The 26,313-nt window shown below is 36.0% G+C and overlaps 1 protein-coding gene across 3 annotated transcripts in view; it reads right to left on the bottom strand.

Annotated features, from left to right (window-relative positions):
• Positions 1 to 568: 568 nt before the first annotated feature.
• HIF1A (hypoxia inducible factor 1 subunit alpha) overlaps positions 569 to 26,313 on the bottom strand; it is a gene marked incomplete at its 5' end in the record, with an annotated part of 49,258 nt that continues 23,513 nt past the window's right edge. The window contains 14 exons of one of the 3 annotated variants that reach the window (XM_080707302.1): positions 569 to 860; positions 1,539 to 1,665; positions 2,221 to 2,329; positions 5,690 to 6,099; positions 6,225 to 6,347; positions 7,635 to 7,921; positions 9,089 to 9,309; positions 12,611 to 12,758; positions 13,790 to 13,896; positions 20,417 to 20,619; positions 21,502 to 21,614; positions 24,351 to 24,435; positions 24,521 to 24,666; positions 25,953 to 26,146. In XM_080707302.1, coding sequence (XP_080563428.1) covers positions 709 to 860; positions 1,539 to 1,665; positions 2,221 to 2,329; positions 5,690 to 6,099; positions 6,225 to 6,347; positions 7,635 to 7,921; positions 9,089 to 9,309; positions 12,611 to 12,758; positions 13,790 to 13,896; positions 20,417 to 20,619; positions 21,502 to 21,614; positions 24,351 to 24,435; positions 24,521 to 24,666; positions 25,953 to 26,146 — 2,425 coding nt within the window. In that variant the 3' untranslated portion in view covers positions 569 to 708. Of the gene's footprint in view, positions 861 to 1,538; positions 1,666 to 2,208; positions 2,330 to 5,689; positions 6,100 to 6,224; positions 6,348 to 7,634; positions 7,922 to 9,088; positions 9,310 to 12,610; positions 12,759 to 13,789; positions 13,897 to 20,416; positions 20,620 to 21,501; positions 21,615 to 24,350; positions 24,436 to 24,520; positions 24,667 to 25,952; positions 26,147 to 26,313 lie in introns of all 3 variants that reach the window. The other 2 variants (XM_080707301.1, XM_080707303.1) reach the window with 2 other exon arrangements.

Here is a 26,313-nt window from a genome sequence, read left to right as displayed (position 1 = left end):
CCAGATATATGCATATCTTTCTATATCATGTAAATGGCTTTAACCATTTAAATAATAAACCATACAGCATTTAAGAATCATTATAAGATTAACAATGTTATGTTCCAGGTTTTAACAATTTCATAGGCCAAAAAAAATTTTTTCTTTTTAAAAACTAGTTTTATAAATGCAGAATATATTGCGTGAGTTAACTGCTGGTATTCTTTAAGAAAATATATTGTGCAATTGTGGCTACCATATACTGCTGGCAAAGCATTATTATTTATGTAAATTGTGAAAAAAACTGAGTAAAAATTTTCAACTGCCTATAATCATGATGAAAGGTTACTGCCTTCTTAAAAAATTATATTGGCATCTTATTAAAAATAATTCAATAAGGGACAAACTCCCTAGCCAAAAATAAATAAATAAAAAGGTGCATTTTTAAATGGTGCTACTGCAATGCAATAGTTTAAATACCAAAGAACTGTGAAAATGTGCTGTGATCTGCCATTAAAGAACATATTAAAAAAGAGCATTATTGTAAATTAAGTAGAAAGGGGATCAAAATTGAATTATCCAAGTTTGTGCAGTATTGTAGCCAGGCTTCTAAAATTAGATATAGAAAATATAAATAGACTGCTTTAGGTAATGAGCCACCAGTGTCAAAAAAAAAAAAAAAAAAGAAAAGAAAAGAGAAAAAAAAAAGGAATGAGATTATGAAAAAGCTCAGTTAACTTGATCCAAAGCTCTGAGTAATTCTTCACCCTGTAGTAGGTTTCTGCTGCCTTGTATAGGAGCATTAACTTCACAATCATAACTCGTCAGCTGTGGTAAACCGCTCTCATCCATTGATTGCCCCAGCAGTCTACAGGCTAAATCTGGGGGGGGGAAAAAAAAAAGAGAGATATCTAAATATTCATTATTTTATTTACTTACTTACTTAATTTATTTGTGTGGGAGTACTGAGGACTGAACCCAGGGGCTTTCTACCTCTGAGCTATACCCCCAGACCTTCTTAGTTTTTGTTTTGATCTTACTAGGTTGCTGAAAGTCTTGATAAATTACTAAGGCTGGTCTCAAACCTGTGATCCTCTTGTGTAAGCTTCCCAAATCCTGGGGTTACAGGCAATCACCACGAAAAGTTGTCTTGGAAGTTACATCTAAAAAAATTCATCCCTAGCCGGGCGTGGTGGTGCACGCTTGTAATCCCCGCGCTTGGGAGGCAGAGACAGGAGGATCGCGCAGGTTCGAAGCCAGCCGCGCGCGCTGGCTTAGGAGACCCTGTTTCCAAATAAAAAAAATGTAAAAATAGGTCTGGGAGTGTAGCCCGAAGGTAGAAGGGCTTCCGGGAACCCCAGTACCACCACCAAAAAAAAAAAAAAAAAAAAAAAAAAAATTCATCCCTATATTATATAGCCAATAGATGAAATAAAATACTTTTTAAATCATGCTAAAGAACCAAAACCACTCTCACTTGGGGTAAAGCTCCTAAGTAAAAGAGCTTCATATATTTTAATATATTTTGTGACATTCAAGGGCAACAAGAATAAACTAACCAGAGGGTATTAAAATAATTGTCTTCTGCTCCACTCCATTCTGTTCACTAGATTTGCACCCCTTTACTCGTTTCCAAGAAAGTGATGTACTAGTTCCATGATCATCTGTTTGCTGTAATAATGTACCCTAAAAAGAGTAAAGTTATTGCAAGTTTAGTATGTCGAATTATTTTACAGTTATAAACTTTAAAATGTGTGTTAGTAACAACATGTTGGCAGGTTTTTTAAATAATGCCCTAAATTGTTTTTAATTCTTTTAGTAATATTATGATAAATTCATTGCCATCCATTATTCCTAATCGCTTTACAAATACTTTCCAGTTAATCTGGTCTGGAAATACCACTATGGGTAATGGCACTGACTTAACCATTAGTCGCAGGAGTACCATTAATAAGGGATACTGTGGAAGAATAAGATGGGTGCTAGCTAATAGTTTGAGTGGAATAATGAGGGATTTTACTTCTTACTCAAAATATATCCTATTCTTTGGAACTTTTACTCCTTGAATGTATTCACTAACTATATTTTTTAAATGGTATACAATATGAAGTAAAAAAAAAAACTTCAACATATAACTTCTGAAAATATAACTTTAGTGTTTAGACAAAGAATTACCTACATGTTACTTGGAAATAGCATATTAACTAGGATAGAAAATCAATTTATTACTCTCATACTTACAATTCCTACTGCTTGAAAGAGGGAACCATCATGTTCCATTTTTCTCTTTCTCTGAGCATTCTGCAAAGCTAGCATCTTTGGATTTAGTTCTTCCTCAGGAATAGTATTTCTGAAAAAGAAAAATAACTCTCAATCAAAATATGGCTCTACTGCTGCTACTACTACTATTATTATTATTATTTATTTATTTATTTTTACCTGTCATTGTACTGAGGATTGAGCCCAGGGGCATTTACCACCAAGCTACATCCCCAGTCCTTTTAAAAAAGTTTATTTTGAAACAGAGCCTGACTAAATTGCTACTGGCCTTGCTAAACTGCTAGACTGGCCTCAAACCAGTGATCCTCCTGTCTTAGCTTCCCAAATACTGGGATAATACACATGCACCACTATGCCCTACTGCTTTATTATTATTTAAAAAACTATATCTAATGAATCCTTTTAAACCAAATATGTACCTTAGTTTCCCGACAGAGAAGTTCACTCAATTTCTCCAGATACCTACCTCCCCTCTCCTGACCTTCTCACTGTGCTAATTATACCCCCATCATTTTCTGGTTATCAAACTTGAGCTATCTGTATCTAAAATTAATATTAAATAGTGAAGAACTGTTAGAAAAAGTCACATCTATCAATTTGGTTATATTTATTTTGGCTTTTCAGGAGTTCCTTCCTCTTGCAATACATAATCATGACAACTGCTTGTTCTGTTCCAGACAGTTGAGAATGACAAATGGGGAGATCTGTTACTCTAGATCCCCTCCTATATACGTTTTTGTTTTATATTTTTAAACTTGTGTTTTAAAGCTGGTCATGTTAGCAAATGTCTATAAACCAAGTACTTTTGGAAGGCTGAAGGAAGAGGATCACAGATCCAAGTCCAGCCATAGCAATTTAGCTAAACCCTGTTTCAAATAAATAAATAAATAAATAAATAAATAAATAAATAAAAAGGCTGGAAGCTCCAAGCTTGGAATATAGCTAGAATGTCCCTGGGTTCAAGTCCCAGTACCAAAAACAAAACAAAACAAAAAAAAACTTTAGTATATAGGCAGGCAGGTCTTTAAAGTATTCATCTCTTATCTCTTAAAAGTATTTAGCAAGCTGGACATGGTTGCATACACCTGTAATCCCAGCATTTGGAAGGTTGAGACCCGAAGGATCGCGGTTCACAGACAGCCTCAGCTACTTAGTGAGGCCCTTTGCAACTCAGTGAGACCTGGTTTCAAAATAAAGAATAAAAAATAGGGCTGGGGGTGTAGCTTAGAGGTAGAATGCCCCTGCGTTCCATTCCCAGTACTGTGCAAAAAAAAAAAAAAAAAAAAAAGAAAAAAGAAAAAAGTATTTAGTGCATGCAATATGGGAGCTAATGTTCCAAAGTTGCTAATGTGACTTGATACTAGACTTGGGAGTTTTTGTTTTCTTTGCGATATTATAGACTGAACCCAGCAGCATTCTATTTCTGAGCTATGCTCCCAGACCTTTCTATTTTTGGTTTGGAAACAGGGTCTCGCTAGTTTACCGAGAATCTCTCTATATTGCTGAACCTGTGATCCTCTTCCTATCTCAGACTCCCAAGTAGTGGGATTACAGGTGTGTGCCAACATGCTGGGAAGTAAAACCCAAGGGCAATAGTTGTTCAGAATACCCCTTTCTCTGTAAATGAACTGTAAATTACAGGCCATTTTCATTTATATTCATTCACCTACCACTCCAATATTCATTTATTGAGAAAGTATTACATGCCAGGTAGTAAGCTACATATTGGTATCACTCAAATCCCCAAGACACTCTCATTGTCCTAGTGGAGTTCAGGGTCTGAAGTCAGCTGTAAATTGTTCAGAGTTGTAAATCACTTCTGAATTCATCTAAATCCCCAAGATTTTTTTTTTCCTAGCTCAAGAAAGAAAAAGGCCTCTTTCCAGCACTCTAGATCAAGGTAGTGATACAGGACAGGTAAGATTAATGGTAGTGCTTTTTTCCTACTGCTGTTGATAACCTGGTTCATCCTAGACACAATAAAGAAATCATTTTTCTTCTCTACACTAATTTGCTAAAACTTCTTTGCTTTATAATGTTATACAAATATGTAATGAGAAATAAACTTTTTTCTTTTTTCCCAGTACTGGGGATTGAATCCAGGGCCTCAGGTCAACTAGGTAAGCATTACACCACTGAGCTACATCCTTTGCCCTTTTTATTTTATTTTATGAAAGGGTCTCAATATGTTGGCTGGTGTACTCCAACCTCCAGAGTAGTTGAGATTAACAGGTGTATACTACCATAGACAGCAAACAGGATTAATTTTAGGATGAGTAGCTATTCAAAAGAAAATTTAAGAAGTACTGGAAATATCCATATTTAATACTGAGGATTAAAGACTATCAGACTCAGTCTGGAATGGAGAATTGTAAGAAACCCTTAAGTTGAAAGGCTTTTTTGCAGGTAAGCTTAAAAAGAGCTATTGGAGATGGGGGCATCTAAGTAGCGAGGACAGTTAGTCTAAATTAAGCAATTTCAAGTATAGCTGGGTGTGGTGGTACACGCTTGTAATGCCAGTACTTGGAAGACTGTGACAGGAGGATCACAGGGTTGCAGCCAGCCTCAGCTACTTAGTGATGCCCTCACAATTAAAGAATAAAAAATAGGATTGGTGGTATAGCCTAGAGGTAAAATGCCCCTGAGTTCAATCTTAGTACCATAAACAAAACAAAACAAACCCTGCAAGTATGTGTGAACCAATACCTACACATTTATAAACATATTGGTTGGATTTTATCTTAGTATGTGTGTGTAGTACTAGGGATTTGAACTCAGGGGCATTCTACCTCTATGATAAATGCCCAGCCCTATTTTATTTTAATTTTTATTTATTTATTTTTTGTGGTACTGGGGATAGAACCCAGGGGCATTCTACATCCAAGCTACATCCCCAGCCCTATTTTGTATTCTTTATTTTGAAACAGGGTCTCACTGAGTTGCAAAGGGCCTAAGTAGCTGAGGCTGTCTATGAACGATGATCCTCCTGTTTCAGCTTCCCAAATGCTGGGATTACATGTGGGCGAACCACATTATTTTTCATTTTGAAATGGGATCTCACTAAACTGCTGAAGGCCTCACTCAAGTTGCTGAGGCTGGCCTTGAACCTATGATCTGCCCTGTCTCAGCCATGCAAGTACTGGGATTATAGGCCTGTGCCAGCACATCCCACTGAATCTTATTTTTAAAGGTGTTAGTGGATCCCATCCTACTTCTTATGTATAGATAGGTGATATAATTGTCTTAGAGAAAATAAATACACAAGACAATTTAGAAAAAGATTTTTGAGTGCTTGTTTCAAATTTAGATCCTGTAAATTAATTTTATGTTTCTTAAGGCATATATATAAGATTGCTGTTTAGAAGTCATATAACATCATGCATTTATAAAGACACCATAGAAGACTATAACTGTATATATAAATAAATACCTTTGACTCAAAGTGACAGAGACCACGTTAGGGCTTCTTGGATGAGATTTTTCTGTCTGTTCTATGACTCCTTTTCCTGCTCTGTTTGGTGAAGCTGTCCGACTTGGAGTGTTTGTGGCACTAGTAGTTTCTTTAGGTATGTGGGTAGGAGATGGAGATGCAATCAGTATTTTAATGTCTTCCATATTGTCTTTTGTCACGGTCTTTAATTCATCAGTGGTTGCAGTGGCAGTGGTTGTGTTAATGGCAGGTTCTTGCATTTGATTCTGCTGGAATACTGAAATTGTGCTTACACTTGGAGGGCTTGCAGAACTGCTTTCTAATGGTGACAGCTGATCAAAAGAACGTAACTGGAAATCATCATCCATTGGGATATAGGGGGCCAACATCTCCAAGTCTAAATCAGTGTCCTTTAAAACAACAACAAAAAATGAGCTTTTACAATGGCTATGTTTTAAAAGAAAACCAAATTTAAATATAGTTACTTCAGACTAAAAATTAAAATACTTAATACAAACTAAACAGATGGATATACCTGAGTAGAAAATGGATTTTTTGCTTCTGTGTCTTCGGCAAAAAGTTTCTCTACCAATTCCAACTTGAATACATTGACCATATCACTGTCCACATCAAAACAGTATTCACTGGGACTGTTAGGCTGCAAAAAAGTTTACATGTGTTTACTTTTCCATGAAGAAGCCTTTATTCGTTATGCTAGGCTTTAGAATTTCAAACCAGATCTCAGAAAACTCAATGAATTCCATCTCATTTATCAAATTTTACTTAACTAAAAAGTTATATGCTTGAGCTTGTACTTTTAACTAATTTTACCAGCATACATATTTCTCACTATTTAACATCATTTATAAAAATTAATATTAAAAGATGCACTCTAAAGAATAAAATTTAAGTTCCACAATGGCACCTAACTGGCCCATTAACTAAATGGCCCATATACTCACTATTTCTACTATACAAGGGATAGGGAAAGAAACAGATTTTGGCACCTATGTATACCTTACTGGACACACTAATATTTAAGGAATTCTGGGCAAGAATTCTAACCAAAAAAACATAGCTGTATATTCTAAGTATTAATTTTAATTTCCATTCTAGCATTTTTAAAAATTAATTTCTTTTGTTAGATTAAAAACTAAATAAACCAGGTACTTTTGTGCTAGCAAACTAAGCAACCAGAGCAAAGAATATAATCTCTAGAAGTCTATATCAAATTTCCTACTCTTAGCTTGCCAGTTATAATCAATATAAATATTTAATGTGGTATTATTTACCACTTTAACACTCAGATCTAAGTTGCTCTAATGCCCTAGCATAATTTAGTAGTAGGAAGCTCTGAAATGGAATCAGTGTAAACTTAGAAATAGAGCCATATGTGATACCTCTAACTAATGGCCAATGTGGCCTTTAAAAAGACTATTTTTATTGTATTTGCAGGACTATTAATATTCAGACATAACTAGAAAATAAACAGGAAAAAAACCGACCAGTTATCAAACATTCTAAGACTTGGTAATTTCATTTTATACTTATTTGGAATTACAAGATGGGTGATGGAAATTGAACTAAATTGGACAAAGAATTTACAAGATTCTTTTCCATTGGCTAAGCCTAGACTTTGCTAAGCCTTTATAGCTCTATGGATGTCTGAATTCAAGATTTTTCTTTTGTCCTACTGACATATAACTATGTAAATAACCTGAGTTTTATTTTTACATTTATATTAAGTCAGTTCTTTCCCATGTTCCTGTCTTTGAGCCTAAAACATGTACTGAGTTCTGTTTCGCACATAGCTTTTACAATAGGCTTAAAGTATTAAAACTAACACACAAAATAACACATGGTCCAAACTGACGTGTGAATCAAATTTACAAATATACCCCTGAATGTTAAAATCTGAAAGTTGTCCTTATATCATGGTACCTACCTCAGGTGAACTTTGTCTAGTGCTTCCATCAGAGGGACTGGCTGGCTGATCTTGAATCTGGGGCATGGTAAAAGAAAGTTCCAGTGATTCTGGATTTGGCTCTAATTTTAATGCAACTTCTTGATTGAGTGCAGGGTCAGCACTACTTCGAAGTGGCTTTGGAGTTTCAGAGGCAGGTAATGGAGACATTGCCAAATTTATATTCTGTAGCTTTTCATTAGATGAAGGGAACATTACATCATTATACAATGGAACTTCTTCAAGTTGCTGGTCTTCAGCTTCTGTGTCTACAAGAGAAAATTAGTCAGTCTAAGGAAATCTATTATTTTTTATGAGATTTGTGTAATTCATTCAAACAACAAAATGTTTTCAAATTTTCCTTAATTGGAAAGTTTATAGCTATTATAGAATAACCATTAAGTATGAGTTATGAGTTAATGAGTTTTTTGGCGGTATGGGGATGGAACCCAGAGGGGCATTTGACCTCCAAACTACACCCATGCCTTATTTTTTATCTTTCTTTTTTCCAAGGTACTGAGGATGGAACCCAGGGGCATTCTACCTCCAAGCTATAACCTCAGCCCTGTTTTTTAGTCTTTATTTTGAAGCAGGGTCTCAATGAGTTGCAAAAGGCCTCACTAAGTAGCTGAGGCTGTCTGCAAACTGCGATCCTCCAGTCTCAGCCTCCTGAATGCTGGGAATACAAGCGTGCGCCACCACACCTGGCTCATGAGTTATCTTTTCAGTTTGCTACTGACAACTCCTACTCATCCATATAGCACAAACTTGTGTTTCCAGTCTTTTTGTACATTATAATGTAACCTAATTCGAAACTTGTTTTCATTTTCCATGTTTGCATCTATAGGATGATTATATATTTTTTTCTTTTTTGTTTATGTGTGTTTTACCGTGGATTGAATCCAGGGGCATTCTACCTCCTAACTATGCCCCATCCCTTCATATTTTTTAGTCTGAAATAAGATTCTTGCTAGGTTGCAAAGAGTCTCAGTACTTGCTGAGGTTATCCTTGAACCCGCAATTCTTGTTTCAGCCTCCCCAGCACTAGGATTACAAGAGTGGACTACAAGACCCAGCATTACTTATTTATCCTTTAATGCACTTATACTTATTTCAATATGACTCTACTAAGTGACACAGAAAATCTGAAAGTAGGATCTAGAAATAGCAGAATAGCTAGGGAAAATTAAGGGGAGTAGGGAGAAGAAGTACTTTAAGGACACTCTGAAGCAGTTTCCAAAAATGTAGAAAAAATCAAAAGTGCTAAGAAATTACAGTGACAAAATTTATTTAGTTGAATACCTTCAAGAAGACTATGAAAAAAATGTACAAGCCATGGTCAAAGGATTACCAACAAAAAATGTCAGAAAAATATAGAGTTGAAATGAAGCTTGCAGTAATAGATTAGGAGATTAACAAAATAGCTATATACACACCATTGCTACTAAAGTCTAAAGATATGATTGTGTCTCCAGCAGCTGGGGCCAGCAAAGTTAAAGCATCAGGTTCCTTCTTCAGTTTATCAAAGAGGCTACTTGTATCCTCTGATTCAACTTTGGTGAAGAGCTGAGTCATTTTCATATCTGAAGATTCAACTGGTTTGAGGACACATTCAGTTTGTTGAAGGGAGAAAATCAAGTCGTGCTGAATAATACCACTATCAAAAAGAAAGAAAGAAATAAAGATTAGTAATTCTCTTTTCTTTTCTTTTTTTTTTTGTGGTAGTGGGGATTGAACCCAGGGAAATTCTACTTCCAAGCTATACCCTCGGCTTTATTTACTTATTTATCTTTGTTTTGAAACAGAAGTAATGCTTAAAGGAGCACTTGATACAATGAGGACAAAGGGACTAAGAAATGACCCTGTCTCTTAAATTCTGCTTTATGAAGCTGATGCAGTGGTAGACACTTATAGTCCTAGCACTTGGAGGGGAGACTGAAATGGGAGGATTGCAGGTTCAAGGCCAGCCTCATCAACTAAGCAAGATTCTGTTTTAAAATAAAAAATGAAAAGGGGCTGGATATGGTAGCATACACTTGTAATCCTAGTACTTGTGAGGCTGAGATAGGAGGATAACAGGTTCGAGGACAGCTTCAACAAGTAGTAAGACACTCATCAACCTGGTGAGACCCTGTTTCAAAATAAAAATAAAACCTGGGCGTGGTGAAACACGCTTGTAATCCCAGCATTTGGGAGGCCGAGACCAGATGATCGCGGTTCGCAGACAGCCTCATCTACTTAGTGAGGCCCTCTGCAATTTAGTGAGATCCTGTTTCAAAATAAAGAATAAAAAACAGGGCAGGAGGTGTAGCTCGGAGGTAGAATGCCCCTGGGTTATACCCCCAGTACCACAAAAAATAAAGTAAAATAAAAATAAGGGTGGGGTTGTACAGAATGCCCCTGGGTTCAATCTTCAGTGCCACAAAAAAATAAAAAATAAAAAAAGGCTAGAAGTGTAGCTCAGAGCTAAGAGTGCCCTTGAGTTCAATCCCCCCCCCCAAAAAAAAAAAGCTGCCTCATTAAAATGAACATTTTAGATGGTCATGGTGGTGCACATTTGTAATCCCAGTACTTGGGAGGCTAAGACTGGAGGGTCATGCAGATTTGAAGCCAGCCTTCGCTACTTAGTGAGACTCTGTTTCCAAATAAAATATAAAAAATAGGTCTGGGAATGAACTCCAGAGGTGGAAGGTCCCTGGGTTCCATCTCCAGTGCCATACACACAAAAAAAAGAAAAAATTTTAATATTCCTTGAGATGCATGATCTCTCATGATCTACTTTGTCACATACTGTGTTTTAAAATACTAATATTAAATAAATACCTAACAAAATTCACATTAGACTAATTTAGTTTAAAACTTCGTATATTCTTTGGGGAATAATGGTGACAACAAAGAAATCTGTAGTCAAGTATGTCAAGGCCACAAACAGATCTTTAGGCCTTTTGTGCTGATCAACACAATAAAACTTGCACAAGCCGGGTGTGGTGGCACATGCTTGTAATCCCTGTGCTTGGGAAGTGGAGACAGGAGGATCACGCAAGTTCAAAGCCAGCCGCGCTGGCTTAAGAGACCCTGTTTCCAAATCAAAAAAGTATAAAAGATAGGTCTGGGAGTGTAGCCCGGAAGAGTTTCCAGGAACCCCAGTACCACCAAAAAAATAAAAAAAAAAATAAAACTTGCTCAAAAGAATTCTTTGGTGCTAATATATGAGGCATGGCCTAAATGTCAAAAGTATATATAGATAAATGACCACAGTCTTTCTAAGAGGGCTGCCATATTTTCTTTGATTGTAGAAAAATGATATGGTGATACCACTTAAGGAATAGGGAAAAAGAGATGATAAATAACAATTTTAACTTTATGTCTAGTTTCAATGTTAAGTTATACCTTTAGTTAATATATAAAATATTCACCATGTGAAATGAACTGTAGAGTAAAAAATCTACTGGGCATGGTAGTATACACTTATAATCCCAGTACCTGGGAGGATAAAACAGGAGGATCATGGGTTTGAGACGGACCTCAGCAATTTAGCAAGCCTCTCAGCAACCTAGCATGACCATGTTTCAAAATAAAGGAGGGAGGCCTGGAGGCGTAGCTCAGAGGTACAATGCCTCTAGGTCCAATCCTAGCATTACAAAACAACAAACAAAACCCCAATCCTTGTCCTCAAGAAGTTTTAAACCTGTTATGAAATCCAAACAATTAAAACACACTGTGATTACTGCTAAAATGGAGAGGGGTCTTGCTTCGAGGAAAGCTTAACAAGCTAAAACTTGGACTCAATTAAAGTATCATTTCTTAGGCAGAGTGGTGTAGGAGAACTGGACACTAAAATTAAAGCATTAAAAAATGGTGCCCAAAGTGCTAGGAATAAAAACATATAACCAAAGTCTTCCTAAGAGGAGTGGCCACAGATTTGGGGGGAAAGGCTGTGGAAGCAAGGGAATGTGGTGACAAGAACTGATAGTATGCAAATAGGCAAGGGTTTATGTTGGGAATGAGAAAGATCTTAAAAACAAAATTGTCCTAAGGAAAATGAGAAGATAAGATGTCCACACTGGAAAGTTCAGCCTGATATAAGAACAAGAATGCCGTAGTAATATGGAAGATAGATTAAACGGGGAAGAGACAACCAAAATAGAACAAATGAAAGATCAAGCTGTCCATAGATTCACAAGCTAGTAAACTAACAGTTCATAACTATAACAAAAGCTATGTGTCATACCATACAGCCTTTTATAGTAATATCACAAAGATTTTCAATTAATCTTCACCATAACCTTTTCAAGTATCATCCTACTTACATGGGTAGGATTAGAATAAATGAGGAAACTTCCCCAGTCTCAGAGCTAATGAGTGGCAGAGCTATGAAACAAAACTATTCCAAAGCCAGTATTTATTCTCCCTACAAAAATAACATGGCTTCCTTAAGATATGTGTATAGATAGTGTCTAGAGCTGGGCGTGGTAGTGGATGCTTGTAATCCCAGTACTTGGGAGGCTGAGTCAGGAGGATCGAAACCAGCCCCAGCTACTTAGTGAGGCTCTCAGCAACTTAGTGAGAACTTGTTTCCAAATAAAATATAAAGTAGGTCTGGGAGTGTAGTCCAGAGGTAGAAAACCCCTGGGTTCCATGCCCAGCACTCCCCCCCCCAAAAAGAGAGTGTCTAGATGAATACATCATACTGATTCATAGGTCAGTTTTTTAAAAACAGGAGTGAAAGTGAAAGTGTATGGATAGGTAACTACTGATAAATACTAATGGAATCATTGTGGAATAGCTGGCTTGGAAACCTAGATCACAGTATTGAAACCTAGATCACAGTATTGAAAATTGTAATTCTCTTAAAAAGTAAAATAAAATTTAATTAATATTTATAACCTTCCTAGAAAAGAATAGTACCCCAAATGATACTGCTTGCTTCCCCCAAAATGTTTACTTCCCAAGCTTACCTTACAACATAATTTACACATACAATGCATTGTGGTTGGGAGTTCTTGGTATTATATATAACAGTTGCTTGAGTTTCTACCCAGACATATCCACCTCTTTTGGCAAGCATCCTATACTGTCCTGTGGTGACTTGTCCTTTAGTAAACACTAGGAATAAGAAGAAAAAGAAAAAAAATCATACTGAAAAAATAACTTATTTTTTAGTCAAATGAATAGATGTAGACCACTATTTTAGAAAAGGAGAGAAACGTTTGTTTTAATGATATCAGTTATAACTGTTTAAACTGAAAATGAGAAAGCCCTAGCAAAGCTGAAAACACTCCCTGCTCCAAATAAAACTCCTTTAATGACTTATGGCAAAGGTGTCAGACTAGAGAATGATCTGTGTGCTTGATTCAACAGGGAACATTCAAGAAAATGGTACTGTCATTTCCTCAAATTCTTGCTATAATTTCCAGAAAGCCAAAGACACTTCAAAAAGTTGTGTTTAGCATATCTGAATATAAACTAATACCATATTGTAATCTTTTTGCAATTTAATCAGTCTAAGTTAATTAATGATTTGGGAAATGAATAAATGCAAAAATAAGTATTCAGGCCTTGACTTCAGCCAGACATGTTCTATAGTTTAAGGATAATGACACTAATGGGTGACCATTCAGGTCTCCCCAATAACATCAGAAAATTGCATTTAGGTTGAGATTATAAACAAGTGAGAAATTCAAAGTTTTATTTGACTTTTGGATCTTAAGTGACATAAAATTCAGAATCATATCTTATATCCAGGGTACTTGTTACCACATGTGCATTATGTTGATCACTTTCATATTTGTTTAACAAATATTTTCTGAATGTACCAATCATTGAACTAATTATTTAGGTGTGGATTCTGAAAATGCTGCTAAGTATTCTTATCACATTGGCTTATCAAAGTCTTCCCATTTAAAATGCTAGAGAATTTTTATATGTTATTAAATAATTCTTTAGTGTTATCTGTTGTAACAAATGCAAATCAAAGATTTAATGATCAAGATCCTTTATGAAGAAATCTATAGACTAAATAATTTATTTAGTCTAGGAAGACTGGCTAAACTTAACCAGAAAGTTAGATATACACAGACAGACAATAAATACTGAAAGTTAAGAGTATCTATGAGTTCCTTCTCTATTGTACTTACTATCATGATGAGTTTTGGTCAGATGATCAGAGTCCAAAGCATGATAATATTCATAAATTGAGCGACCCAAAAGTTCTTCTGGCTCATATCCCATCAATTCAGTAATTCTGTTAGTAAAAAATATTAGTTAAAAAAAAAAAGACTGATAAAAGTTTTACCCAGAGTAATAATGGATGCATAAACCTACAGACAAGTAAATTTTCAAAAAAACTTTCTTTGCTTAAGTTTAAATTTCAATTTTAGTAACTCTGTAGTTATTAAGTATGACACCACGCATTTCTAAAAGTCCTGTGGGTTTATCCTTCTCATTTGACTTTTGTCCCCTTCACTCAAACTTGTTACCTTTTTTTTTTTTTAGGTACTGAGGGTGGAACTCAGGGGCTTTTCTATCTCCTGGCTATACTCTCAGACCTATTTTATACTTTATTTGGAAATAGGTTCTCACTAAGTTGCTGAGAGCCTCACTTAAGTAGCTGAGGCTGGCTTTGGGATGTCTCAGCCTCCTAAGCACTGGGATTACAAGCATGTACCACCACACTCGGCTTATTACCTATTTTTATCATGTTTCATTGTACAAGTGTTGGTAACAAGGCAGTTATTAAGAAATAAATATCAAGTATTGCTAATTCAAATGATAAAAGTTAAACAGTCACTGACATTTATTTTAGAATACAGATTAAATCTATAAAACTGTTTTTCGGTAACACTAAATTCTTTGACAATTTTTTAGATACCTAGACAAGGGCTCACTTTGGAGAATCATCATCTACTACAGAATCCCACTTGTAATCAACCAAAGAGCATCCACAAAAATTGAGGAGCAGCTATTATGAGTTTTAGAAGGTATGCTTTTACTTATTTTCTGAAATTAATTATATGAAACCAAGGGAATTAATTTCAGATGAAACAATGATATCAAAGTGGAAATGGGCAGAAAACTAACCCAGTTACCCTATATGGTTCCCTAGTAGTTTCTTTAGGACAGAGACTAGATCTTACTCTTCTACAGTCTGAAACATTCATAAGAACCTACTTCATTAGAAAGAGAAATCACCAGGCTGAACAGAACTAGTCTTCTAAAGCTTTTATTGGAACAAATAACGTGAGTTGTGGTTTTAGATTTCCAAGAACTTTCTTACTGACACACATGAAAAGTTACATATTGTGCTGTGTCCCAAAATAAAAATTTAATTACAAAAAGGACATAGGCAAGCCGGGCGTGGTGGCGCACGCTTATAATCCCAGTGCTTCGGAGGCTGAGACAGGAGGATCGCACAGGTTTGAAGCCAGCCTCAGCTACTTAGTGAGGCTCTCAGCAACTTAGTGAGACCCTGTTTCCAAATAAAGTATAAAATAGGTCTGGGAGAATAGCCTGGAGGTAGAAAAGCCCCCGGGTTCCACCCCCAGTACCATAAAATGAATGAATGAATGAATGAATAGATGTAGGCAATATATATTATTAATAAAGGTATAAAAGCAATACTATCTGTGTTGTCACATTATAAGCCAAGAACTGACATAGTAGTTTATCCATAAACCAAAGAGCTAGCCAGGCATGGTGGCAAAGGCCTATAATACCAATACTTGGGAGGCTGAGACAGGATGATCTCAGGTTTGAAGCCAGCCTCAGCAGCTTAGTGAGGCTCTGAGCAACTTAGCAAGAACCTATTTCTAAATATAAAATGAAATAGGGCTAAATGTAGCTTGGAGGTAGAATGCCCCTAGGTTCGATCCTACAGAAATCACACCCACATCCACACACACCCACACATACACGTGTGTGTGGGTGTTGTGTGTGTGCACAAAATTAATAATTAAAGAGCTGATTTTAGCCAGGCTTGGTGGCACATGCTTGTAATCCCAGTACTTGGAAGGTTGAGAAAGGATCTGGGTTCTTGGCCAGCCTCATTTACTTAGTGAGGCCCTCCTGGACTTAGTGAGACCCTGTTTCAAAATAAAGAATAAAAAAATTGGGCTGGAGGTGTAGCTCAGAGGTACAATGCCCCCTAGGTTCAATCCACAGCACCACAAAAAGAAGAACAACAACAAAAAACCCAATACAACCCAAAACCCTCATATATTTACAAACACTAGGTGGCACCACTTCAAAGAAAATACAGCTTTATTTCTTAAAATTATGCTTATTATTATTTTCTTATGGTAGTGCTAGAATGTTAAGCAAGCACTCTACTGCTGAGCTTCATCCCCAGCCCTAAAAAAATTGTAATTGCTCTTACATATATTTTATACACTTAAATGAAATTCCCATGGAATTAAACACATTTTCATTATTCCTTATATACTTGTGTTCCTGGCATTGTTCTAAGTGTGAAAATGCAAAGACAATACTCAGCACAGCTCAGTGCAGCTCATCTTCTGATATCCCACTACTTAGAAAATAAGGTGCCAAATGCTGTGATGTGAATCTATCCCAGGAATCAAGAACCATCCCATCCATGAGAAGGAATGGTAGGATGAGGGACAGCTTCTTATAGACCTACAAGTTCAGTATTAAAGAATCAAAGAGTAGGTAAACCATTTCAGGAAGAAGGTAAAACACAAGCAAGGAGAGAAAAAAGTGGCTTATTGTGATGTAGGTAGCAAACATTCTGGTGTGGTTAGTGGGAGCAAATTGAGATCATAGTAGAAAAGTAGGTAGGAAATAAGATGAAGGTCATGTATATTGTCTCAGGAAGCTTTGATTTATTCAGATGTCAGTGCTTCTCAATCTGGTATATATCTACCACTGAGGAATGCCAAGAAATCAAAATTACAAAGTAAAAAGTTTTCCTAGAAGGTCAATTTTATTCATAGTGGAGAAACATAGTAAAGAGTCAATTTAACTTAAGAATTATAGTTTATATTCTGTAGCAAAAAGGGAACGAAGGAGCCATAAAATTTGATCAAAATGTATTTATTTTTATTTTGTTATTTTTTTTTTGCGGGTCTGGGAATGGAACTCAGGGCATTCGTCCTCTGAGCTAAACTTTACCCCCTGCCCTATTTTTTATTTTTAAACAGGGTCTAAGTTGCGGTGGGCTTCACTAAGTAGCTGAGGCTGGCCATGAACTGTGATCCTCTGGTCTCAGCCTCCCACAATGCTTGGATTACAAGCGTGCGCCACCACGCCCAGCTGATCAAATGTATTTTAATTGCACTAGTTAGGAAGCTTGTGGCCCAAAGCAGCTATGCAGCATATCATTCATTCACTGTAAGCATCATAAAGGGGAAGAACCGTTGATCTTCATTTCTACCCTCATACCATAAACATACTAGATGCTCAAATAAATTGTTGAATAATTATAAATAGATATTATTCATTATGATAAATAGCTGCATATGGCGTGTTTTAGAAGTTAAAAATTTAACATGTAAGACTTTCTTAAAATTGGACAAAATTGTCTCCATGCCTTGGTTCTTAGGAGTGACTGTTTCTGGAAATAAAACCAGAAGCCAGTAATCTCCCTCTACTAGTTGATCTTTAAATTTACTGTCTTACGCTGGGCATGGTGGCGCACGCTTGTAATCCCCGCGCTTGGGAGGCAGACACAGGAGGATCGCGCAGGTTCGAAACCAGCCGCGCGCTGGCTTAGGAGACCCTGTTTCCAAATAAAAATGTAAAGATAGGTCTGGGAGTGTAGCCCGGAGGTAGAAGGCATTCCAGGAACCCCAGTACCACCAAATAAAATAAAATAAAATAAAATAAAATAAAATAAAATAAAATAAAATAAAATAAAATAAAATAAAATAAATTTACTGTCTTTGCTGCAAGCGGTAGTGCAGGCTTGTAATCCCCACGCTTGTGAGGTGGAGACAGGAGGATCACGCAGGTTCAAAGCCAGCCTTGCTGGCTTAAGAGACCCTGTTTCCAAATAAAAATATAAAAAATGGGTATCTGGGAGTGTAGCCTGGAGGTAGAAGGGTTTCTACCCCAGTACCACCAATACATACATACATACATACATACATACATACATACAAACAAATAAATACATTTGCTGTCTTTACTCTTAAACCCTGTTATGATCATTGTGGTATTTTCTGATATAACCAGGAGAATGCCACTTCCTTTTTCCTTTTTGCTCCAGCACTTTCCTTCCCCTCAGGCAGTGCCTATACTTTGATACTTCCTTCAAGTTAAAATACCACCACCAATTCATCAAAGCAGGATGTTCTGTGCCCCATTATATGTCCACATGATTGATGACAATTATCACCATAAAACAGATTTTAGTTCTTTTATCTTCATTTTCTTAAAGCTGACACCAGTAATGAAGTATTCACTATAAGTACTAGATACTCCACTAACTCCTTTAATTGTCACAACAGTGTTTTAAGGTATGATGTATATTTTATAGGTAAGGAATATGAGTTTTACAACAGCCAAGTATGAAAGGTGTAAGACAGGACTAAATAAGATTATATGAGTTCAGACAATGCTCTGTCAAATATTTCTTTGTCCAAAGGATGGGAAATTCATGTGTACTTTATATTATGGCTAAGTGCTTAAAATTGATTTTATCATAAAATCTATGTTAAGTCCATATGGATGTCATTAAAGATTAAGAAACTGATATTAAAAGAGAAGTAACATGTCCAAGATCATTTGGATTTAGGAAGCAGACTTAGATGCAAAAAAGAATCAGTGCTCTTAGAAGGTGAGTACATGTTAGGAGGTAAAAAGAAAAAAAAATAGCTTCAGTTCAATTAGGTGAGTATGTGCAAAGGCACTCACTAAACTGTAAACAGCACGTAGAACTCTCTGGTGTAGAATGCTGGGGCACATCAGAATGGGTGGTCCCCTTCCTCATTAATCTGGAAAACTGGGCAGGGGCCAGATCATAACTATCTTTGCCATGCTAAAAAATTTAGATTTCCTGTGGAGATCTATTTTTCATTCAGCCCTTTGAAATACATATCTTCTTTTGGTAAATAAAAGTTTCCTTTCACATCTAATTTTTGTCTATGTATGTGTAGTGTACTGGGGATTGAATGAAGCAGCATTTTAACTTTGAACTATACCCCCAGCCCTATTGTTTTATTTTAAAACATAGTCTCACTAAGTTGTAGAGGGCCTTGTTAATTTGCTGATACTGGCCACAAACATACAATCCCCTTTTCTCAGCCTCCCAAATACTGGGATACAAGTATGTGCCGCCATACCCAGCTCCACCTCTAATATTTTTATAAACAAAGTTTGGGATTTTTTGTTGTTTGTGGTGTACATGTGTGTAAATGAAGGGAAAAAAACTGAGGCATCTCCAACAGGAAAATGGCATAATCTTGATTAGGAAGTCCACTTGTATGAAAGATTAAAAAGATACAAATCTATACACAGAAATATAGCTTAAGAGACCATGGCATCCAGGTGTGGTGGTGTATGCCTGTAGTACCAGTACTTGGGAGGCTGAGACAAGATGATCACAGGTTTAAGACCGGCTTTAGCAACCTAGCAAGACTCTTTCAAAAAATAAAAATAAAAGGGCTGGGTGTGTATCTCAGAGGTAGTATGCCCCTGGGTTCAAGTACCCAGTGTCAGAAAGAGACAGACAGACAGACAGACAGACAGACAGACACACACACACACACACACACACACACACACACACACACACACTATGGCAACAGTTCAGGCCACAGGTAGTAATGAGCTGGACAGAAATGGATTATAAAAGATAACGACAGGGCTCGGGATCTAGTGGTAGAGTGCTTGCCTAGCATGTGCGAGGCCCTGGGTTCAATACCAAGTACTGAAAAAAAGAAAGAGATGTGCAGATAATAAATCTGTAAGATTTAGAGACCAACTGAATAAACATGAAGGTAAAATGAAAAGGATTATTTCCAAAATTTTGCTAGAATTATGTGTGTACAGTAGTATATAAACAGCGACAAGCATTATATGAAAAAAAGCAGTTTTTATGTTGTCTAAAAGCAGTGGTAGTGCAGTTAAGTAACAAATACTTATTTTACAATACAGAAAAATATAGAGACATAAATATCAAGTTGGCAAATGTACAGAAGTAGTTACAGATATAAATCTGGGGAATGCAGTAGAAACCACGGGAAGAATTAAAGGTGCTCAGAAAAAATACGCAAGATAAGATGATCAAAAACTGCTGTCTGGTGTATAAACAGAAGTAATCTGTCCTTCCTTAAAACTCAATGCTTTGATAAATATAAGAGTCCCTAAAGGAAAACCTCATAGAACTATTTTTGTATTGCACCTAAGTGTTCACAATACATGAGTTCAACAAATGCAGCTGAATTTATAAACTTATGTATCACATCAAAATGATATTAATGTATCATTATACCAATATATCACTATTAAAGTAAGTGAAAATGATAGTTTTTTGTTTTTGTTTTTGTATTGGAGATAGAGCCCAAAGGCATTTTATATTCAGGCTACACACCCAGCCCTATTTTATTTTGAAACAGAGTCTCTAAGTTGATGAGTTTCACTACTTGCTGAGCTGTCCTCAAACTTGTGATTTACCTGACTCAGCCTCTCAAGTACTGGGATTATGGTGTGTGCCACATACTGGCTTAAAAACTAATCTGCCACCAACTTTTAAAAAAGGCTATAGAGTAATTAAAACTTTCAAATAATATTTTATAACTAATTACCTTTCATCACAATAAGAAAACTTCATATCCAGGCTGTGTCGACTGAGAAAAGTCTTGCTATCTAAAGGAATCTCAATATTTGATGGATGAGGAATGGGTTCACAAATCAGCACCAGGCATGTCATGGGTGGTTTCTTATATCCACACTGAGATTGGTTACTGTTGGTATCATATACATGAATATGGCCTGTGCAGTGAAGGACCTGTATATGAAGAAGATAACAGTTACTTTTTTTAAAGTTACAATGCTAGGGGGGGAAATGCAGAGAAAAGTAGTTGAGTCTGACATGGTAAATAGGCTTTGATAAAATTTATTGTTATTAGTGAATTAAGTGTGGGTATCACACACACACACACACACACACACACACACACACACCACATACATAAATATACTTTTTTATGGTACTGGGATTGAACCTAAGGGCATTCTACCTCCTAGCTACAACCCCCAGCCCTATTTCTTATTCTTTATTTTGAAACAAGGTCTCACTAAATTATGAAGGGCCTAAGTAGCTGAGGCTGGCTGTGAACCTGTGATTCTCCCATCTCAACCTCCCAAGTACTGGGATTACAAGCTTGTACCACCATACCCATCTTAAGTATTTTTTTTTTTTAAATCATTGTTTTCTTCGTGACCTACTCTCTAGGCACCATAGATTATTCTTAAAAAATAAAAAAAGACTCCTTGTGTAAGTCTGGGCTGTTTTCTCATGCATCTGATCACTGCGGTTTGATGATTTGCCTTTTTCTGATGGCTGTGTTTCAACACAGAGCAAAAAAAATGATATGATGAACTGAAAAATTACACTCTATCAAGATTCCAACACTTGATGGCTGGCAAAGCCAGCTGATTAGGTTAGTTTAATATACCAATCTTAACATAATTTAGATCAGTGCCTCAAACTGGCAAACCCATTTTTTGAATTTTGGAGATTACACACATATCAGTTCAAAGTAAAAATGTTAAAACAGCTGTAAATTTCCTTCTCATTTCTAAAACTATCTTAATACTAGCAATACCTAGATGTACAAATTTATCTATAAATTAAGGATATTACCACTTTTAAGCCCTTTTTACTTACCTTCCAAGTTGCAGACTTAATGTTCATAGTTCTCCCCCGGCTGGTTAGGGTACACTTCATTCTGAGAAAAAAGCTTCTCTGTGTGTTTTGCTCTTTTCCCTTTTTCACCGGGCCTAATAAAAGCATGAAATAAAGTTTTAAAATGCAACTCAATATATTCATTTGTTACAACAAGAGTAGCAAAGTGCCCAGCACCTACATGTTATTCTATTAAAAGTCTAAACACAGACACAGGGATTCAGACTCCCTTTACCCCCTCCAACAATCTAAGAGGATGCTCCACTCAGCAATTGTAATCACAAGGTAAGAGTGATTTCCCTCAAGTTAGCAGGAGAATGAATACTGGAATTATAACTAATCTTCAAGCCATTAAACTTGGCCATACTAGAAGGAAACATGAAAATGGTAAGAGTTTGCTTTATAACTGTGCTATCAAATTTATAAGCATGCTCAAAAAAAAAAAAAAAAAAAGAACTTCAGTAAAATCTTCTTGTCCTTTATCAAATGTGATAGCTCATAAGTAGCAATGCATTTATAAAACCTTTTTTGCTACTGGAAGATCAACCCAGGAACATGCTATCTCTGAGCTACACTCCTGCCCTATTTTATTTCGAAATAGTCTCCCTGTTGCTGACAATCTTGCTACTTTGCTATTCTGGTCTCAAACCTACATTCCACCTGTCTCAGCCTCCCAGGTAGTGGGATTATACGAATGTGCCACCACACTCGATTCTTAAAGAACTTTTAAAATAGTAAGATCCTTTCTAATAGCAAAAATCATTTTTATACATCAGATTTTCTTTTAATCATCTTATAAAGGAAGCTGGAAAATTTTACTTTATTATCATGGGGAGGGAGACCTGCAGATTAAATGGTTAGGTTATAGAAGTAGGAGCTAAAGATAGAGCTCAGTGGTAGAGTGCTTGCATACCATGCATGAGACCCTGGGTTCAATCCCCAGCACTGAAAGAATACATATAAAAATAAATTCAAGCCAGGCATGGTGGCGCACCCTTGCAATCCCCGCACTTGGGAGGCTGAGACAGGAGGATCGCGCAGGTTCGAAGCCAGCCTCGCTGGCTTAAGAGACCCTGTTTCCAAATAAAATAGGTCTGGGAGTGTAGCCCGGAGGTAGAAGGGTTCCATCCCCAGTACCAACTAAACAATAAAATAAATAAGTAAATAAATAAATAAATAAATAAATACTTAATCCAAGTCTGCTTACTCCCATCCAGACCTCATAACTTAAAAAAAATACACTTAGGTGACTAAGCAAGTAGCATCTTGGCTTCTTTCTCCATTGGTTAGTCTAATTCAACATGAATAGAAAATAGTACTTTATCAGCACCTAAACTCTAAATTGCAAGTGATACAAAGATGAATAATGAGACACACTGCCTTCCCTGAAGAAGTTAAACATGTAGTAAATATAGTAAATACTGTATTGTACAATAACAATACAATACAAAGCAAGTACTCAAGATTTACAAGAATGCTTTAAAGAAAACAAGAGATTAGAAGATAACTTCCAGTCAGGGAGAATCAAGAAAGCATTCTCAGAAAAAGAGACAATAAACCTTTCAGTAAGGAGAGATGAGTTAGAGGGGTATTTCAACAGAAGGAAGAGAGTAAAAGTACAGAAGTAGGAAAAATAGCACATACTCAGAAAAAAAGCAGTTTATCTGTAGTATAAAGTGGATGTTAAAGAATAATAAGACAAAATTAGGAAGACCAATTAAGAGTTACTACTATGTAAGACCTTGATTGCCCAAATGAAGAGTTCATTCTAAATTTGTAGACAGTTACTAAAGCTGAGGTATCAGTTTGGATCCAGGCTTACTCAAGGCCCAAGGGGAAATAAAAGAGAAAAAGTTAACTAGAATTTTACGAGTATAACTGCTTTGATTTCTCAGACTTTTTAAATATTTTCAAACTATGTAGTTGGATTACAAACTATTACATTATGGATGCTCATGCACTAACAAGATAGTAAGAGTGATGACTAATACTCTTGGGAATTACTTGTTACAAATAACAAAATATTTAAGATTTTTCAAAATAATCTCGAGTTATAAAAATCTAATAACTAAAAAAGTGTTTTTTCACATTGTACCTTCTTAAACAGTATAGTGATCACAATCAAACCTTTGTTTCCTGACTGAAAGTTAACCACAGTGAAAATTTATTATATTCTGTGGTTCATTTTATGTTCTCAAATTTAAGTGTTTTAAGTTTGTTTACTTCTATGATAAAGTTTATAGAACTTTTTGAATAATTTTTAAGGTTTCCATTTTCATCTGATAATTATTGCTAATCTCTATTGAAATTATTGTGTGAAATTATTCAGTATACTATTGAATATTCTATGACATTTAGAGAATAAGACAATGTTTTCTTTTTTTTTTTTTTCTTTGGTGGTACTGGGGTTCCTGGAAACCCTTCTACCTCCGGACTACACTCCCAGACCTATTTTATACTTTTTTATTTTTGGAAACAGGATCTCTACAATCCTATTATCACTTCTTCTTACCATAATGTTGTATTTTAATTTATAACTGGCTTGGTCTAGGTTTTAGTTTTTCCATCTCACTTTATGTGTGCGTGCATGCATGTGCCTGTGTGTAATTATTTAGGAAATTTGGTGGGCTTTTAAATTTTAAGGTATTTTTATGAAATTCCTAAAAAAGTAGAATGGTTTTAACAAATAATAGTTTTTAACATTTTATTAAATGTGAAGTAAGATTTTGCCTTAGATTAGTACAGTAACAAAATTAAAAAGTTAGTAACAGTATCTGATTAAATAAAACCACCTATCACATTAAATCAAACAATAGACTTTTTCTTCTCACCATTTCTGTGTGTGAGCATTTCTCTCATTTCCTCATGGTCACACGGATGAGTAAAATCAAACACACTGTGTCCAGTTAGTTCAAACTGTAAACATATTTTTAAAAATTAGATCTACATTAAAAAGTCATTAAAAACATCCAGAAGGGCTCTTAATGTAAAGACATTTTACCTGAGTTAACCCCATGTATTTGTTCACATTATCTGAAATATAAATCATGTCACCATCATCGGTGAGCACCATAACAAAGCCATCCAGGGCTTTCAAGTAAAAACAGTTCATCTGTGCCTTCATGTCATCTTCAATATCCAGATCACCTAAAAAGGACACAAGAGGAAACTAAGTAAAAATTTATACCTAAATGATGTAATTCATTTAGATGTTTTTATAAAGTTTTCTCCCAGATACTTTAACATCTTTTTCTGTATATTTTATTTTTCCCTGGTCTCTCTCATACTGAATAGTCAAAGCTAATAGCTGAGAAGACTAAAATTAGATACTGCCAGCTACCTATCATAACTATTTGAAATAATGCATCCAGGTAATCTTTTGAAAAAACAAAGATCACGTTTTAAAACAAAGGTAGGAGCCGGGTGTGGTGGTCAGGTGTGGTGGTGTACACTATAATCCCAGTACTTGGGAGGCTGAGACAGAAGGATCTCAAAGTCTGTGGCCAGCCTCAGCAACTTTTGAGGCCCTCCACAACTTCGTTAGACCCTGTTTCAAAATAAAGAATGAGCCGGGCGTGGTGGCGCACACTTGTAATCCCCACGCTTGGGAAGCCGAGACAGGAGGATCGCACAGGTTCGAAGCCAGCCTCAGCTGGCTTAAGAGACCCTGTTTCCAAATAAAAAGTATAAAGTAGGTCTGGAAGTGTAGCCCGGAGGTAGAAGGCCCTGGGTTCCACCCCCAGTACCACCAAAATAAATAAATAAATAAATAAATAAATAATGAAAATTAGGGCTGGAGTATAGCTAGGAGGTAGAATGCCCCTGGGTTAAATCCCCAGTACCACCCCCCCCCAAAAAAAAATACCTGTATATAAAAATACAGGTAGGTGGAGGAAGAGAAAAGGGACTGTGAATGGTAGCACATGTCTGTAATCTCAGTACTTGAGAGGCTAAACAGGAGAATCACAGACTTCAGCAACTTAGTCAGACCCTGCTTTAAAATAATATATAAAATAGAACTAGGGGTGTGACTCAGAAATAAAATAAATGCCCCTGGGTTCAAACCCTAGTAGAAAGAAAGAAAGAAAGAAAGAAAGAAAGAAAGAAAGAAAGAAAGAAAGAAAGAAGGAAGGAAGAAAGAGAGAAAATGGGAAAGGCCAATAGCTTAAAATTTTCTGAATGAAACTGATGTCACATTAAAGAACTGAGACTATACTAGAGAGAATAAAGCAAATTAACTTGAAAATAGGATTATTTCAAAGAGTAATCTAGGGAAAAAAGAAAGCTTGGTAAAATTAGTAAGGCTATTGAAGAATTTTATACATAGCACAACATAATGGGGTATTTAAAAATGAAAGCATTATGACCACCTGCTAAACACTGCTTATCACTTCTAATTTTCAGGCCTATTATGCCCTTGTAAAACAACTCACCAGCATCCAGAAGTTTCCTCACACGCAAATAGCTGATGGTAAGCCTCATAACAGAAGCCTTATCAAGATGTGAGCTCACGTTATGGGGAAGCGGCAGCTGATGAGCAAGCTCATAAAAGACTTCAGACTCCTTGCTTCGCCGAGATCTGGCTGCATCTCTAGACTTTTCTTTTCGACGTTCAGAACTTATCCTACTTAACAAAAAAAGAAAAAGGAAGAAGAAAGTATAACTTAGTTTGTCTTAGCTTGAATAAAATTTGCATTTTCCTGCTTGCTAAAGAAGATGCCATGTAATTATGACATTTGTATAATGGATTAATATATTTTTATATAACATATAAATTTTGGATTACTGCAAACA

Source organism: Muscardinus avellanarius, assembly GCF_963383645.1.
Source record: "Muscardinus avellanarius genome assembly, chromosome: 12".
NCBI lineage: Eukaryota > Metazoa > Chordata > Mammalia > Rodentia > Gliridae > Muscardinus > Muscardinus avellanarius.
The sequence above is the reverse complement of the archived record's forward strand: the minus strand, read 5'-3'. Positions and strand labels throughout refer to the sequence as shown.